Raw genomic sequence first — 21,579 nt, 5'->3', positions numbered from 1 at the left:
CATACTCCTACACATACACCATACTCTACACATTCACCATACTCTACACATACACCAATACACACCCTACTCTACACATACACCATACTCTACACGTTCACAATACTCCACACATTCACCATTCTCCTACACATACACACACACCATACTCTACACATTCCCCATACTCCTACAAATACCATACTCATATGCATGCATCATATTCCTACACACACCATACTCTTACACATACACCATACTCCTACACATTCACAATACTCCACACATACACCATACTCCTACACATTCACAATATTCCACACATACACCATACTCCTACACATACATACACACCATACTCTACACATTCACCATGCTCCTACAAATGCCATACTCCTATGCATGCATCATATTCCTACACACACCATACTCTTACACATACACCATACTCCTACACATTCACAATACTCCACACATTCACCATGCTCCTACACATACACACACACCATACTCTACACATTCGCCATACTCCTACAAATACCATACTCATATGCATGCATCATATTCCTACACACACCATCCTCTTACACATACCCCATACTCCTACACATACACCATACTCTACACATACCCCATACTCCTACACATACACCATACTCTACACATTCACAATACTCCACACATTCACCATACTCCTACAAATACCATACTCATATGCATGCATCATATTCCTACACACACCATCCTCTTACACATACCCCATACTCCTACACATACACCATACTCCTACACATACATAATACTCTACACATACACCATACTCCTAAACATACATCATACTCTACACATACACCATACTCTACACATACCCCATACTCCTACACATACACCATACTCTACACATACCCCATACTCTACTCATTCACCATACTCCTACACATACAACATACTCTACACATACACCATACTCTACACATTCACCAAACTCCTACACATACACCAAGCTCTACACATACACCATACACATACACACTATACATCATACATACACCATACTGTTATCCACACTATACATCATACATACACCATACACATACACACCCTACTCTACACATACACCATACTCTACACATACCCCATACTCTACACATACACCATACTCTACACATACACCATACTCCTACACATTCACAATACTCCTACACATACACCATACTCTACACATTCACAATACTCCACACATTCACCATACTCCTACACATACACACACACCATACTCTACACATTCACCATACTCCTACAAATACCATACTCCTATGCATGCATCATATTCCTACACACACCATACTCTTACACATACACCATACTCCTACACATACACCATACTCTACACATACACCATACTCTACACATTCACAATACTCTACACATACACCATACTCCTACACATACATACACACCATACTCTACACATTCACCATGCTCCTACAAATACCATACTCCTATGCATGCATCATATTCCTACACACACCATACTCTTACACATACACCATACTCCTACACATACACCATACTCTACACATACACCATACTCTACACATACACCATACTCCTACACATACACCATACTCTACACATACACCATACTCCTACACATACACAATACTCTACACATACACCATACTCCTACACATACATACACAATACCTCTACACATACACCATACTCCTACAAATACCATACTCCTATGCATGCATCATATTCCTACACACACCATACTGCTTCACACATACACACAATACTCCTACACTTACACATACATGTACATGTACACTATATTCCTAAACATGCCCTCTATGAACGTGATCCTATAAACATTCTCACAATAATACACACTAGATCTTTTTATATAGACACTCTTTATCGAAACCGAAAATTGAAATGACAGTCATATGGCATTTGGTATGTTTTTTATACTTTAGTTGGAATCAAATTTCAGTTTTTAACATATCATCCTCCATTAGTAAATTGTATGCGACACATACACCATACTCTACACATACACCATACTCTACACATTCACCATACTCTACACATACACCATACTCTATACATACACCATACTCTATACATACACTATACTCTAAACATACACCATACTCTACACATACACCATACTCCTACACATACATCATACTCTATACATACACAATACTCCTACACATACATCATACTCTACACATACACCATACTCTACACATACACCATACTCTACACATACACCATACTCCTACACATACACAATACTCTACACATACACCATACTCCTACACATACATCATACTCTACACATACACCATACTCCTACACATACATCATACTCTACACATACACCATACTCTACACATACACCATACTCTACACATACACCATACTCCTACACATACATCATACTCTACACATACACCATACTCTACACATACACCATACTCCTACACATACATCATACTCTACACATACACCATACTCCTACACATACATCATACTCTACACATACACCATACTCTACACATACACCATACTCTACACATACACCATACTCCTACACATACATCATACTCTACACATACACCATACTCCTACACATACATCATACTCTACACATACACCATACTCTACACATACACCATACTCTACACATACACCATACTCCTACACATACATCATACTCTACACATACACCATACTCCTACACATACATCATACTCTACACATACACCATACTCTACACATACACCATACTCTACACATACACCATACTCCTACACATACATCATACTCTACACATACACCATACTCTACACATACACCATACTCCTACACATACATCATACTCTACACATACACCATACTCCTACACATACATCATACTCTACACATACACCATACTCTACACATACACCATACTCTACACATACACCATACTCCTACACATACATCATACTCTACACATACACCATACTCTACACATACACCATACTCTACACATACACCATACTCCTACACATACATCATACTCTACACATACACCATACTCTACACATACACCATACTCCTACACATACATCATACTCTACACATACACCATACTCCTACACATACATCATACTCTACACATACACCATACTCTACACATACACCATACTCTACACATACACCATACTCCTACACATACATCATACTCTACACATACACCATACTCTACACATACACCATACTCTACACATACACCATACTCCTACACATACATCATACTCTACACATACACCATACTCTACACATACACCATACTCCTACACATACATCATACTCTACACATACACCATACTCCTACACATACATCATACTCTACACATACACCATACTCTACACATACACCATACTCTACACATACACCATACTCCTACACATACATCATACTCTACACATACACCATACTCTACACATACACCATACTCCTACACATACATCATACTCTACACATACACCATACTCCTACACATACATCATACTCTACACATACACCATACTCTACACATACACCATACTCTACACATACACCATACTCCTACACATACATCATACTCTACACATACACCATACTCTACACATACACCATACTCCTACACATACATCATACTCTACACATACACCATACTCTACACATACACCATACTCCTACACATACATCATACTCTACACATACACCATACTCCTACACATACATCATACTCTACACATACACCATACTCTACACATACACCATACTCTACACATACACCATACTCCTACACATACATCATACTCTACACATACACCATACTCTACACATACACCATACTCCTACACATACATCATACTCTACACATACACCATACTCCTACACATACATCATACTCTACACATACACCATACTCTACACATACACCATACTCTACACATACACCATACTCCTACACATACATCATACTCTACACATACACCATACTCTACACATACACCATACTCCTACACATACATCATACTCTACACATACACCATACTCCTACACATACATCATACTCTACACATACACCATACTCTACACATACACCATACTCTACACATACACCATACTCCTACACATACATCATACTCTACACATACACCATACTCTACACATACACCATACTCCTACACATACATCATACTCTACACATACACCATACTCCTACACATACATCATACTCTACACATACACCATACTCTACACATACACCATACTCTACACATACACCATACTCCTACACATACATCATACTCTACACATACACCATACTCTACACATACACCATACTCCTACACATACATCATACTCTACACATACACCATACTCCTACACATACATCATACTCTACACATACACCATACTCTACACATACACCATACTCTACACATACACCATACTCCTACACATACATCATACTCTACACATACACCATACTCTACACATACACCATACTCCTACACATACATCATACTCTACACATACACCATACTCCTACACATACATCATACTCTACACATACACCATACTCTACACATACACCATACTCTACACATACACCATACTCCTACACATACATCATACTCTACACATACACCATACTCTACACATACACCATACTCCTACACATACATCATACTCTACACATACACCATACTCTACACATACACCATACTCCTACACATACATCATACTCTACACATACACCATACTCCTACACATACATCATACTCTACACATACACCATACTCTACACATACACCATACTCTACACATACACCATACTCCTACACATACATCATACTCTACACATACACCATACTCTACACATACACCATACTCCTACACATACATCATACTCTACACATACACCATACTCCTACACATACATCATACTCTACACATACACCATACTCTACACATACACCATACTCTACACATACACCATACTCCTACACATACATCATACTCTACACATACACCATACTCTACACATACACCATACTCCTACACATACATCATACTCTACACATACACCATACTCCTACACATACATCATACTCTACACATACACCATACTCTACACATACACCATACTCTACACATACACCATACTCCTACACATACATCATACTCTACACATACACCATACTCTACACATACACCATACTCCTACACATACATCATACTCTACACATACACCATACTCCTACACATACATCATACTCTACACATACACCATACTCTACACATACACCATACTCTACACATACACCATACTCCTACACATACATCATACTCTACACATACACCATACTCTACACATACACCATACTCCTACACATACATCATACTCTACACATACACCATACTCCTACACATACATCATACTCTACACATACACCATACTCTACACATACACCATACTCTACACATACACCATACTCCTACAAATACACACACACCATACTCTACACATACACCATACTCTACACATACACCATACTCCTACACATACACCATACTCTTCACATACACCATACTCCTACACATACATACACAATACCTCTACACATACACCATACTCCTACAAATACCATACTCCTATGCATGCATCATATTCCTACACACACCATACTGCTTCACACATACACACAATACTCCTACACTTACACATACATGTACATGTACACTATATTCCTATACATGCCCTCTATGAACGTGATCCTATAAACATTCTCACAATAATACACACTAGATCTTTTTATATAGACATTGTTTATCGAAACCGAAAATTGAAATGACAGTCATATGGCATTTGGTATGTTTTTTATACTTTAGTTGGAATCAAATTTCAGTTTTTAACATATCATCCTCCATTAGTAAATTGTATGTGACAATATGTCCATGCTTGGCCCCTCAGCGGGGGTTCCAGTTACATAATGAAGTTCTCTTTGGAAGGTCAAACCAAATGTTAGGTGCAATCTGACGTCGTTTGATGAAATTATCAGGGACATGTTTCTGTGTGGGTGCCTTTTGACATTATGATGTCGCATTGTAGTAAGTACTAATTGTGGTATCTCTAGCAAGACAGTCCAAGATTGATCCCTCCTCGCCCTCCTCACATCCATGCTACTGATAATCAATATGAAACATGGACAATAAGGAACATTGTTGTTGTGTGTCATAGTCTATTTTGTAAGTTCAATGCTTCAATGTTGAAGTTTGTTGTTTATTAAGGATTGGGTCTGTTTTTAGGACTTTCTTTCCCTGGAGCTTACAGTAACTGATTTAATGACACCCTTGTATAAGTCATCAAATGAGACCTGACCATTGGTTAGCATGAACTAGTCAATTAAGGTAAAGAGTACCACAAATTTAAAATGGACATGACCTTTGACACTATGGATATCTAAGTCTACAGATATCTTCCATAGAAAGAATATTTATGGTAAATTTTACAGAATTTCAGTTGATCTAAGTTTGAGTACACAAAAAAAGAAAGATATATTACAATTAAAATAAAACAAAATATAATATCAAGGGTTTAAGCATGGAACCTGACCACACTGTCAACCCTACACTTTACCAACACTGCTACTCAAAGATTATAAATGAACAGTATTAAATGAAAATAAAAACTACCTCCAAATCTTTATCTTCTAGCTTCATAGATAAGGGAGATCATTAGGCTACCTCCAAATCTTTATCTTCTAACTACATGGATAAGGGAGATAATTAGACTACCTCCAAATCTTTATCCTCTTGCTTCATAGATAAGGGAGATAATTATACTACCTCCAAATCTTTATCTTCTTACTACACGGATAAGGGAGATAATTAGACTACCTCCAAATCTTTATCTTCTAACTACATGGATAAGGGAGATCATTAGACTACCTACAAATCTGTATCTCTTAACTACACAGATAAGGGAGATAATTAGACTACCTCCAAATCTCTGACTACATGGATAAGTGAGATAATTAGACTATCTCCAAATATTTATCTCCTAACTTCATAGATAAGGGATATCAATAACTAAGCAATGGTATACACATAATTACTAATGGTTCATAATATCAGAGATAAATCTAAACATAAGTTTAGATCTGCTTCTCTGAACATCAAAAATATGCTTTTGAGTGGGAGCTCACAATACTGTTCTCCGACAGATCTTGTAATTGTTTCTTACATTTTGTTTGCTAAAACACCAAAGCACAAACTCTCTTTATCTCCTGACTTGGTTTTTATCAGAAAAAATCTCTCTGGACTAAAAATGTGGGTGTTGCTTCGATTGTTAAACCAGACTATCTTGTAAGTTCTGCAGGACAACACTTAACATCGAGGTAGAGAGTCTACAATCTGATTATACAGCCAACAGAGCTACTGTTCTATCTTCTCATTTCCTAATGTGTTGTCTTTCTAAATGTGCCGTGCCTATGACGGCATTGTAGACCTTGGCGACTGCTATCTTGTCTACCATACAGAGTCTGCTAGAATTTTAAGTCATTCTCAATAATTAGATAACTACATACATTCATTAACTAAACAAAATAATCCAATGCAACAAGAGTGGAGACAGTGACACCGGATGTGACAATTCCTGTAGATCAAATGTCGTTAAGTGTCTGGATGAGACAAATTGAAATTAACATTAGAAAATGTCAAGTATGCTTGAAAATGGACCAAAGATGTAATTGCTAGTATTTTGAGCAAATAGGTAATAAAGTATATCCAAACAAACAGCTGTTCTGAGAAGATTTCGGTGTATTTATGGCCGTTCAATTTGTCCAGTATATGCCTTGTTTGGTAAAAACACAAAGCTGGCTTTAGTGCTGAAGGGCATTATTGCCAACGATAGCGGAGCCAAAATCCCAAAACACAGAAAATGGAAAATTGATTACTGTGAACCGACTGACCGGCCTAAAAAAAAGTGTACATGGGTATTGATTGGTCCGTTAACACTACTTCATTATTGAAATGTGACATCATCTTGATAATTATACCATATACAAAAGCCCGTAGACATTTCCCCCGGTGCGTACACTGTATTTACATACACGCTACAGACGCTCGCGCTGTTTCTACGTCACCTTCCTGTTCACACGGGGGTGTATGGGCAAGAGAAATACTATTTTTGTAAGTCTAATTCTTAGTACCATGATGTTTAATCACGGTCACAGCTTAACTCATGAACTCTGTGATTCAGACATCCGTGACTGAACTCTGTGATTCAGACATCTGTGACTGATTTCTGTGATTCAGACATCCGTGACTGAACTCTGTGATTCAGACATCCGTGACTGAACTCTGTGATTCAGACATCTGTGACTGAACTCCCTTGCTGATTCCCTCCTGGAAGAATGCTCGTCCTTGGTAGCTTTTCTTTTTGATGTGCTGATATCCATATTCACAACTAAGTTGACTGATACAGTCATACTATGTGTCTTGGCCTTTTATACAAGAACAGCATTTCTAACTACAGTCAACATTTTTGAACTGTTCCTTATACTGGAAAGGTACACTTTTATTATTCATAATTTGCTTCTGATTTAGATTAAGATTTCAACTAAAATGCTACTTACCGGTAAGCTTTTAGGAATATGATTTCTGGCTCTTCATCCTTTATTTTTTTATATTAAAGTTTATTATTAAAGCTTCACCAATATCAGCTTGATGACTGACCAGTAATGAAAGAGAATGGAAATTAGTTACAAAAACTACGCTTTCACAGTATTTGTCACGTGATAGTGTTAACAAATCCATACTCCGTTTTTGCGATAATCGACAAATGTGCATTTATTGCCATGGAAAAAAGCTCAATAAGATCAATGTGATGAGTTATCAATTATACGAAACTACGGCTCTCAGCTGATAACACCTGGCTCTGTCTGGCCCTGACGACAGGCATGTGGAACGGTTAATATGGGCTCCACATTCTTCGAGTTAATTGGTTTCTTAATTAGCGCAGATGTTATTTGTCCTCCTACAAGAGTCGATCAAAGGCAGTAAACACAGAATTAAAACTACATTACACCACACATTACTGGCTAGCTGATGTTACTCTAAATCAGAATATTTTTGGTGGTGGGAACATTTTCGAGATGGGATCGTTACATTGTAGAGAGTGACATTTGAATTGCTTCTCATACATAGCTGAGGACACATTTTCAATAGGCAATCATAGGCAATATACTAGCCAACTGGACAAAGGCAAATTCAACATGAAGGGCTATGAAATTGAAAGTACTTACATTTGCAATTTGTGAAACATTTAATTTTCTTAAATTAATCAGTTAACTCATCAAAATTCAGCATTATTTCAAACAAGTTAATGTTTCTTGTGTGACTGTCCAATCTTTCCTGGGGAAGGTCAGTGGTTTCTTGTGTAACTGTCCAATCTTTCCTGGGGTAGGTCAGTGGTTTCTTGTGTAACTGTCCAATCTTTCATGGGGAAGGTCAGTGGTTTCTTGTGTGACTGTCCAACCTTTCCTGGGGAAGGTCAGTGGTTTCTAACATTTCAACTAGGACGTCATGTTATGTAATGATGGCATCAACAATTAGGTCATGGCTTTCATAGCTGTGGCAGGTTTTTAGTGGCAATGCTGTATGATGGTTACTATATTTGTGTAATTTGTAGTTCACCTGGTACAACAACTTCAAAAAGCCTCTTATAACAACAAGTCATCTAACAGACGGGCACAGTTCGTCCCCACGGCAACTCCGGCAGTCTAGAAAATATTGCCACCAAACTCAAACATTTGTAAACTGGTTTACCCATTGTCAGTATATTTTATTATTGTTATGTGACCTGGTGAAGCACTTCGCTGGGTGCCTCCAGTAATTTATTTTACTATTGTTATATGTGACCTGGTGAAGCACTTCGCTGGGTGCCTCCAGTAATTTATTTTAGTTAGGTAGCACTCCTCAGCCGGCATCAGATCCGCACTATTTTCAGGAAGCAATTGCACGAACTTACACCACACATACACACATACATTACACACATACATTACACACATACATTACACACATGGAGGCACATCCTTATATAACCTAAGCTATTAATGGGACAACATTCCATCAATCATCATCATTAGAAATCATAAGAAATCCAGCTTTTGGGCCACAAACTCTCCATATAAGACCACCATGTAACTGGACCGTGCTAATCCAATCCTGACCTAATTCTAACACAGTGTGACCATGACTCCAATTGACCCTTGCTTGTTCGCATCAGCCAAGTATGGAATTGATTGTAAAGTGCCACTGGCTACCACTTCAATCTATTACTGTCTACTTTCATTCCGGATCAAAGTCTCAATCATTTGGAAGTCTTGTTTAATGATATTTGTAAGCACATTTATAGTTCTGCCATTTCTGAAGCATGACTGTTACCCAACTGTTTTTTGTAAATAATATCAATATTTGAAGTTGTACTTAACAGCGATTTGTTTAATCAGAGCTTAGAATTTTGAATGCTTTACTGGGACAGGTGATGTAGAAGCAATGGATAGATATGTATATTGTTTTGTTCCATTGCATTTTGTTGGAAGATTTTGAACAATCTATTTTAGTGATGGAACATTTTATGATTTTAAGAAAAAATCAGCAGGAATAATTTACTGATTAAAGAAGATATTTTTCACGACTTAATAGGAGCTAGATGATCCCTTAATGAAGCAAAGTGGAAAGTTACAAGTGACTAAAAACACTTTTCCGGCCCCTTTTTTCATTAAAATTAATTGACAGTATGAAGGTATCATATGTTATAGGGCTACAGTGGGTTAAACTTGATTGTCGAAACGTGACATAAAATATATACAATTTCGTCACATCGTTGTACAGGTAAAAACAAAACAAAAATTGCTCCCTCAGTCATAGCTTGACCAAGGGACCAGTAGGGCTTGAAACATTGCAACATGTTTAATACGTATATTGTTTGTGTAGAAAGTAAAAACTTTACTATCACATTTTTCCAAACTGATGAATCTTATTGAAGATATTAAACTCGTAAACTTAACCTGTGTCAGCTACACCTTGATCTAACATTGTTTCTATCACATTATGTTTCCACCATCTGCGATACTGTCATCAATGTATATATATATATAATAATACATACAATAATACATGTATATCAAATGTACCATTTAATGCTTTAAAGAGAACTGAATGTGTTTTCCTGCTATATATATAAATGAATCCCTTCACCTATTCCGCAGTATCACTTGTGGATGGTTTGTACAGTGTTCTGAAGAGATATGATAGGAAAGAATGATCTTAATTAACATTCTACCACTGGGTGTCTGATGGACCCATCACATCTATGTACATTTTTCAAACATCAGTCAGCTAGATTACTAAGTACCTAGGTCCAATTGTGCCTAATTAGCTGATGAATTATTCATGAACGTCGACAAATGATATTGGATGTACGGTGTGGTAGTGTCTTTATGATCAGCGTGGCGTACTCAAGTGTCCGCACATTGCGTATAGATTTTACATCATAAAAACCTAAAACAATATCCCATTTCCACAAGAGTCATCTATCTAAAATCAAATTTCTCCCAGCTTTTTTATATATATTCTTTGATGAGTATGTCAAAAGCGTTCTGTGTTCAGAGGAGTATTCCCAATGTCCCAGAGCATGATGACCTTTGAGGTCTCAGTCCGCCATGTTACATATCATGTCCTCAGTCTGTTAGCCTTTCAGATTCATTGATCGAATATACAACTCTTTTCTCTGTCCTCCTCGTTCTGGATCTGGAGGTTAGGATTTCTCAGTAAAACTCAAAGAATAGCTTTTTTCTATTGATTCTAGGTACAGAGTTACTGTTTTGTGTTTTAATTTGAAATGCACATACATAAAACGTACATCCCCTATATTTTTCCTGGTGCAAACATTACAACAAAATCTGAAGTTTTCTCAAAGATGCTTTTAAAAATGACATATTGATGTCATAAAATAGCTGAGATTACCTTGCTGTATGCAGTGAATCATTCTGATCAAAATACAAGATGTAGGGAATTCTGATGATTTCAAAAGAAATGAAATTACAATATTGGGAGTCTCCATTCCATACAGGGACACTTGGTAGATATCACATGATAACTGTGTCCATGATTTGACCAACTTTAATTCATTCACCCCTGAAATTTCATAATGTACTATTCCAACCTTTGAATTGGAAGAGTTCAAATGTAGTTCATCATGGAATTTCAGGGGTGAATGGGTTAATGTCACTTATGTCAAGGCCATGAATTGGTAAAGCAGAGCAATTTTGTTGAAATTAATTTTATTTTTTCCAAAAGGAAATACTATGTGTAGCAAAACTGATTCAGAAACAAACAAACCTTTGTTTCTTGAATGTCCCCCTTAGCTGAAAAAAACAGACAGAAAATCAAATTATTGCAAGAATCACAGACCAGTCAAGTCACCCGCAGGTCAGACTGCGAACTCAAGGTCGTATCAGGCACACTTTTATACATCCCAACGGGCATTTGTATCTATTGCATTTTCAGTATAGCTGACCTGCAGGATACAAAAAAAAATGGGACAATTTACGTACGTCTTTAAACCATGCTCTAGATATTTCACCAAATGTTTTAATCACGGGGGATTTTAATGTCGACGTATTAACTGCATCTCGTAACCATGTTTTTCTTGATAATATAAATTCCTTTAGTGTATCAAATGTTATCAATGAACCAAATCGTATTGGATCGACTCGATCTAGTCTTCTTGATCCTATACATTTAACCGACTCGCTTTCTTGTATTGATTCTTCTGTTATAACTATAGACAAATCATGGAGTGACCATGACGGTTGTATTGTTTGCATTGATATTCCCTGTATTGTCAAACCTATTTTTAAGCGAAAAATTGGCTGTATAAGCGGGCAGATTTTGACGGATTAAATTATCTTATTTCTGATTATAGTTGGAATGAACTTTTTTAAAATTGTGATTCAGTTGATACTGTCTGTAATCGTTTTACTGATACGTTCCTAAAATTTGCAAATATATGTATTCCATCAAAAGATGTAACTATGAGACCTAATGATAAACCTTGGATGACCTCTGAATTTAGAAAAACAATAAAAATTAGAGATAAGTTACATAAATTTGCGAGGTCGACCAAACATCTTTCGAACATCAACAAATTCAAATCTCAACGGAATAAGGTCAATAACATGAAAAAATATGCCCGTAAATTATTTTATGAAAATGTTCATGATATTATTGAAGAGTACTCGTCCTCTGATTCAAAAGCTTATTGGAGCTCATCAAAAGGTTAATGCTATCGTCTGGTACTACACAATCTATACCTACTCTTGTAGATCCTGTTTCTGACAATGTGGTTACTAGTGACGAAAACAAAGCTAATTTATTAAATGACTATTTTTGTAATATAACTCGTGTAGATGACAGAAACACTGTGGTTCCTCTCATCGAACCAAAAACTGACAAGAGTCTTAGGTACATTAGAGCCAATAATAATGAAATACGAGATATTTTACAGATATTGAAGCTTGGTAAGGCCTCGGGTGAGGATGGAATCAGTCACCATATGCTCAGAAACACATCAGAAACAGTTTGTGTTCCCCTTGAAATCATTTTTAATAAGTCTTTATCGTCTGGTGTTTACCCAATCTCTTGGAAAACAGCCAAAGTTATGCCACTGTTTAAAAAAGGTGACAGGCATTATCCCTCTAACTACAGGCCAATCTCCTTATTATCTACAGTTGGAAAAGTGTTTGAGAGGGTAATTTTCAAATACTTGCATAATTATTTTATTGAAAACTCACTTTTTTATAAGCACCAGTCTGGTTTTTTTCCTGGTCATTCTACTGTATATCAGCTCATTGAAATTTATCATAACATCTGTATTGCTCTAGAAGGAAAAAGAACATGTATGTATGGTATTCTGCGATATTTCTAAGGCTTTTGATAGGGTTTGGCATAAGGGTTTGATGATTAAGTTAAAATCCTATGGAATTTCAGGGGAATTGTATCACTGGTTGGAAAATTACCTATTTCAGAGGCATCAAAGAGTCTTTTTGAATTCTTCTTACTCCGACTTAAGTGTCATTGAAGCAGGTGTTCCTCAGGGTTCGATTCTTGGACCTCTTTTGTTTCTTATCTATATTAATGATATTGCTGACGTGTTTGAATCTTTGCAGACGATACTTCTTTGTTAAAATCATCCTCTTCATGTCTAGAAATCCAAACGGTTATGAATAGAGATCTCGAGTCTCTTAATGCATGGTCACAAACTTGGTTAGTAACTTTCAATCCAGAAAAAACTGAGGTATTTTTTGTTTCAAACTTGATTGAAATTGATGAAGATTTACAATTAGAATTTAATGGCGAATTTTTAAATTTTACTGATCATCATAAACATTTAGGTGTAATTTTTAATTCAAGTGCAAAATGGGGGGATCATATTTGTGCAATATATACTTCAGTTATGAAAAAAGTCAACGTCTTACGTAGACTAAAATACTTAAATCGTGATAATCTTTTAAAGATTTATAAATCATTCATTTTACCGGTTTTAGAATATGCATGTGAATTGTGGGATGGTTGTAAAACTTATGAAACAGAAATGTTAGAGAAAGCCCAAAGAGAAGCGTCTCGTATTATAACTGGTCTTCCTTCATATGCCCGAATTGAAGACTTACTTTTTGAAACTGGTCTAGAAACTCTTTCGAATAGAAGAAAATGCAGAAAACTCCAACTTTTGTATAAAATGCACAACAAATTGACTCCAGACTATTTAAATTCTCTATTGCCATCTTCCGTTGCAGAAAATAACCGTTATACCCTTAGAAACAATGATGATTATAGAATTCGTCCTTTCAGGCTTTCTCTAACAAATTTATCTTTTATACCATCAACTCTTCGCGGTTGGAATTCATTGGACCTTTCAGTACGATCATTGCCCTCATTACATTCTTTTAAAAATTCATTAACTTCAAATGTACAATCTCCTCCACCAATTTACTTAGGTTTCGGTGAACGTAAATTGAACATTTTGCATACTAAACTTAGACATCAGTGTAGTCCACTTAACTATGATCTTTTTAGAGTAAATCTGGTTGATAGTTCAGTTTGTTATTGTGGCCATCCCTGTGAAAATGCCTTTCACTTTTTTTGTGAGTGCTTACTTTTTAACAACGAAAGACATACCCGGCTCCTAAATTTGAATGCCTTGCATGTTGATTTTAATTTAGAACTACTTTTGTTTGGAAATAGTCAACTTTCGGTAGAAAACAACGTCAGTATGTGCATCATTACATCAATCCAGCAATAGGTTTTGATAGTTATAATTAATTTTCTATTCTTATTTATGTGTAAGTTGTTATGTGTGTTTATGAAATTGTATTTCATTATTTTGCCTCATTTATTTGTTACATTGATTCTGTTCATTTTGAAATTACTCTACCAGGATGCATGTCATGAAATCTGTATAATTTATAATTTATTAAAATGCGGATCGATTTCTCAGTTTACAAGTTTAATTTTCTAGGTAACACCCCCACCCTCTCCCACCCCACATTTCCTTCCTCAACCTATCCTTTTCCCTTTCCCCAAAAACATATACACTTTTTTTACAATATGTATTGAGGAGAGGACTCTATTAAGTTGTAATAACTTGTTGTCCGATCCATTTGTATATTTGTACAATAAAATATGTTTAAACTAAACTACAAAAAAATGCAAAATCTTGGAAAGCATTTAGAGTCCTTCACTACACATACAGTCGTTCCCCTTAAAAGCATGTTTTTCGTCACTCAGTGTTTAGTCAGAATGTTCCATAGGTAAACATAGCTAACATTCGAGTTTGTAAATTTCAATAAAAAAAAAAAAAAAATGCACGTATTATGGAAATTAAAGTGCTAATAAAAACAACTGGTTGCAGAAAGTCAACAAATGTTTAAAAGCTTTTAAATTAGAATAAAACATGTAACACAATATATTGAAACCCATATTATATCCAGGTGGTGATGAGGTCATACTGTCACGGTGTCCTGCGTTGATGATGCTGTGACCTGCATTTTATTGGTCATCACCTGCATTAGGGTTTTAAAACCTTGATACATCTGCACGCAGCTTTTATGGGATACAGCTTCTTCTTAATGTTTCCCCAAAAACACGTTACCAAATAACATGCAAAGTGCTAATGTATTTTTTAATGAAAATGCAGGCAAATTTACATGAATAATTAATCAGTAATGACACATGGCACTGTATTCTACGGCGTGTCCAGTCGTTGGTGTCATGTGACAGGATGTGATGTGATAGGGGTCTCGGATTCACACGTGTTCATTGGTGCCGTGTGAGTTGATCCGTGTCACATGACAGGATGTTTTCAATATCATCATCAACGCAATATCAAAAAAGCACTTTTATCGTTGTAGAAATGTCAGCTCGCATTTCATTTCAGTATTACGATTTCTTAAATTGTTTAGGGAATCCTGTTGTTGGTTTTATCTCTTTCCTTCTTTAATTGTTAAGAAAATATTGTTTAAGTATTTGAGGAAGTCATTTTCAGTAGGAACTGACTGTCAAGTTCATATAATTCAATGCTAAAGCTATGAGGAAGTCAGTTTCAATAGGAATTAAGTACACACTACGTACAATACACAGTTAAATACAGTACATACAATACACAGTCAAATAAAGTACATACAATACATGGATAAATACACAAAATATTACAAACTGAAATTCTTTGAATTAGTTTTTGATAAACACATTTCCCGTATATGTACTGGCAGATGTGTATTTCATTTTAATACATGTTAAACAGATCACTGATCTTATATCCTGTTTTATGTACATTTGTAATATGTATTTATGGTTTTTTTTATTCTTCTCATTGTAAATTGTATATTACTTCCTGATTCCAATTCTTATATGGCAGCTGCAAACAATCTATGCATGATTTTAATATATTATTGATTTTACTAGTTCCTGACATTTGTAGATTGCGGAAACGATATCAGCACATATCGTGCTTCCGCCTGAATTTCATCAATTAGTTGATGTTACCTGATGTTTCATTGGTCTGTTATCATCACCAGTGTTTATTGGATGTGGAGGACCTTATATACAGAGCGTGTCGCTGCTCGCTATGGTCAGTTCTGAGTGGCACACATCAAGTCCGAATCCTTGTGTTCTCTGGGGTAATTAAATCTCAGAATAAGGGCCCTTGTCACACTCCTTTTTGTAGTGCAAACCTTCTGGAATGTCACAAAACGGATATACTGTTATACGTGTGACTTGGTCTGTTGTCATAAATGGCTAGCTGGAGGTGACCATGGAACGGATAAAAAATTATAAATAAATGAATAAAACAATGAGATTGAAAGAAAAGATAAAGATACGCAATATTTCAATCCTTCATGTAACAATAAGGTGTCCAACTAAAAGGGTTGATGACTTCAAAAAGGTGTATGGAGTAATTCCAAATGTTTTTGTTTATTTAAACTTTGTTTTCTTTTATTGTAGAGGATCTGGACGTATTTGGGATGTATACTGACCAAGTCAGGATTAAACACTGAGATCTGACCACTCTTAGTGACTGTCCAATGAGTAGTGTACACGCCATGGATTACGTGAAAAAGTTCGAAATTGAACTGGACAAGGATGTGTATTACGCTGGCGAGGTGCTGACGGGCAATGTCATCGCTAGGGTTACAGAAAACATCAAGGTCCATGGTAAGTTTGTAACCGGGGTAATGATTGGGAGGGTAAAGGAGGAGGAACCATTGTACTGAAATACGTCATCAGCTGTGCAACGGAGAACATAGAAAAACATTGTAAGGCCTCAAAACAATTAATGACGAACACACAAATAGAAGATAATGTAAAACTCCAGGGTATAAAACATAATACAGAACATAAACATGTACAGTAGGGTCATTATCTACAGTCATATAAAACATAAACATATATAGTAGGGTCATAATCCAGGGTAATATAAAACATAAACATATACAGTAGGGTTATAATCCAGGGAAATATAGAACATAAACATATACAGTAGGGTTTTAATGGAGGGAAATATAGAACATAAACATATACAGTAGGGTCATAATCCAGGGAAATATAGAACATAAACATATACAGTAGGGTTTTAATGGAGGGAAATATAGAACATAAACATATACAGTAGGGTTTTAATGGAGGGAAATATAGAACATAAACATATACAGTAGGGTTATAATCCAGGGGGTAATATAGAACATAACCATATACAGTAGGGTTATAATCCAGGGGGTAATATAGAACATAACCATATACAGTAGGGTTATAATCCAGGGGAATATAGAACATAAACATATACAGTAGGGTTTTAATGGAGGGAAATATAGAACATAAACATATACAGTAGGGACATAATCTACAGTAATATAGAACATAAACATATACAGTGGGGTCATAATCTACAGTAATATAAAACATAAACATATATAGTAGGGACATAATCTACAGTAATATAGAACATAAACATATACAGTAGGTACATAATCCAGGGTAATATAGAACATGAACATATACAGTAGGGGCATAATCCAGGGAAATATAGAGCATAAACATATACAGTAGGTACATAATCCAGGGTAATATAAAACATAAACATATACAGTAGGGTTATAATCCAGGGGATAATATAGAACATAAACATATACAGTAGGGTTATAATCCAGGGTAATATAGAAAATAAACATATACAGTGGGATCATAATCCAGGGTAGTATAGAACATAAACATATGCAGTAGGGTCATAATCGAGGGTAATATAGAAAATAAACATATACAGTGAGGTTATAATCCAGGGTAATATATAACATAAACTCATTCAGTAGGGTTATAATCCAGGGTAATATGGACATAAACATATACAGTAGGGTTATAATCCAGGGGGTAATATAGAACATAAACATATACAGTAGGGTTATAATCCAAGGTAATATAGAACATAAACATATACAGTAGGGACATAATCCAGGGTAATATAGAACATAAACATATATAGTAGGGACATAATCCAGGGTAATATAGAACATAAACATATGCAGAAGGGTCATAATCTAGGTTAATATAGAACATAAACATATACAGTAGGGTTATAATCCAGGGTAATATAGAACATAAACATATATAGTAGGGACATAATCCAGGGTAATATAGAACATAAACATATACAGAAGGGTCATAATCCAGGGTAATATAGAACATACACATATATAGTAGAGTTCTAATCCAGGGTAATATAGAACATAAAGATATAATGTAGGGTTATAATCCAGGGTAATTTAGAACATAAACATATATAGCAGGGACATAATCAAGGGGAATATAGAACATAAAGATATAATGTAGGGGTATAATCCAGGGGAAGATAGAACATAAAGATATAATGTAGGGGTATAATCCAGGGGAAGATAGAACATAAAGATATAATGTAGGGGTATAATCCAGGGGAAGATAGAACATAAAGATATACTGTAGGTTTATTATTCAGGGTAATATAGAACAAAAACATATACAGTAGGGTTATAATCCAGGGTAATATGGACATAAACATATACAGTGGGGTCATAATCCAGGGTAGTATAGAACATAAACATATACAGTAGGGACATAATCCAGGGTAATACAGAACATAAACATATATAGCAGGGACATAATCAAGGGTAATATAGAACATAAACATATACAGTAGGGTTATAATCCAGGGTAATATAGAACATAAACATATACAGTAGGGTTATAATCCAGGGTAATATAGAACATAAACATATACAGTAGGGTCATAATCTACAGTAATATAGAACATAAACATATACAGTAGGGTCATAATCTACAGTAATATAGAACATAAACGTATACAGTAGGGTCATAATCCAGGGTAATATAGAACATAAACATATACTTTAGTGATGGTGGTATATTTCAATCAGAAATTTTCATAAAATTATAGGTTAAAGGATGTTAAACAGGAGAGGAAAAATGCACGGCCAGATCGGGGTTCGAACCCGGGACCCTCCGAACTCTAGACGGATGCTCTACCAATTGAGCTATCATGTCGCCGACGATCGACCCAGTACAGTTCCGCTACACTTGAATTCAAAATAATGTATTGGTAAATCATGGTTGGTTTAGTAACTACCTTTTCATTACTGATATAAACATGCTTAAAAAAAAGATGTTTAAATAATGCCAAACTAATGGTAGGTCGGGTGTTCGGATGTGTTTGCCATTAGCCGGGTATGATGTGTGGTTCCTAATCAATACTCAACTGAAACCCACTGTTCAACACAGAAGCAATGGCACAGCAAGCACGTTCATGCATACATGTATGTGTTACACCCGATACAGGGCCAACACTGTATTACGTAGTTAACATAGAGCCAGGAGATGTCACATGGTGCAGAGTAGTTGTTGGTTTGTAAACAAAGTTACTGAGACATATATATGTGGACCCTGATCCTGATTCCAAAATAGCAGCCCCCTTAAATTCATGATAGTTACAGTCAGCCTGATTATATAACACTGTATTTCATGTTGACCTGTTTATGTTCACTTGTTTACTTTCTCACCTGTTTATTATTTTACCTGCTATTTAACTTTTTATTATTTTACCTGCTATTTAACTTTTTATTATTTTACCTGTTATTTTGCTGTTTATTATTTTACCTGTTATTTAACTGTTTATTATTTTACCTGTTATTTAACTGTTTATTGGTCTACCTGTTCTTTAATTGTTTATTGATTTACCTGTTATTTGACCGTTTATTAGTTTACCTGTTATTTAACTGTTTATTTGTTTACTTGTATTTTTTTAGTTGTTTATTGTTTTAGCCGTTAATTGTTTAACCTGTTAATTGTTTTACTTACCTTTTGATTGTTTTCACCTGTTTGTTAACCTGTTTATTGTACAATATCTATCATATCCTACTTGGCCAGCGGAGGGGGAGGGGGAGGGGGAGGCAGGGGGAGGGGAAGGCAGGGGGAGGGGAAGGGGGAGGGGAAGGGGGAGGGGAGACTGGGTCTAGATAAAGCTTTTGATGGTACCTGTTTATTGTGTTAATTATTTACCATTATATAATGTTTCATTAATGGTCCTTTAAATTGAAATTAAATATGAAAACGAAATGAAAGATAACTTTTTATTGCTTCTACATTATTTAAGAGTTATTCCTGAGGCAACAAATTTTTGTTTTCAGCAGCAATATATTTTACTTTTTGGCCCAGGGTCCTGACCTTGTACAACACATGTGTACCATCACCGTATATATTTTCCTTTTGGGTCCAGGGTCCTGACCTATACAACACATGTGTACCATCACCGTATATATTTTCCTTTTGGGCCCAGGGTCCTGACCTGTACAACACATGTGTACTATCACCGTATATATTTTCCTTTTGGGCCCAGGGTCCTGACATGTAATCACCGTATATATTTTCCTTTT

General features: G+C 35.7%; 1 protein-coding gene across 3 annotated transcripts in view; it reads left to right on the top strand.

Annotated features, from left to right (window-relative positions):
- The window catches only part of LOC110448326 (arrestin domain-containing protein 3-like), a 66,487-nt gene that overhangs the window by 3,770 nt on the left and 41,138 nt on the right, over positions 1-21,579 (top strand). For 2 of the 3 annotated variants that reach the window (XM_021494500.1, XM_021494501.1), the window contains exon 2: positions 17,609-17,818. In XM_021494500.1, the coding sequence (XP_021350175.1) occupies positions 17,689-17,818 (130 nt within the window). In that variant the 5' untranslated portion in view covers positions 17,609-17,688. Of the gene's footprint in view, positions 1-17,195; positions 17,284-17,608; positions 17,819-21,579 lie in introns of those variants that run through there. The other variant, XM_021494502.1, reaches the window with a different exon arrangement.

This window comes from Mizuhopecten yessoensis, unplaced genomic scaffold (genome assembly GCF_002113885.1).
Source record: "Mizuhopecten yessoensis strain PY_sf001 unplaced genomic scaffold, ASM211388v2 scaffold4001, whole genome shotgun sequence".
Lineage (NCBI taxonomy): Eukaryota > Metazoa > Mollusca > Bivalvia > Pectinida > Pectinidae > Mizuhopecten > Mizuhopecten yessoensis.
This window is presented reverse-complemented; position numbering and strand designations above follow the sequence as displayed.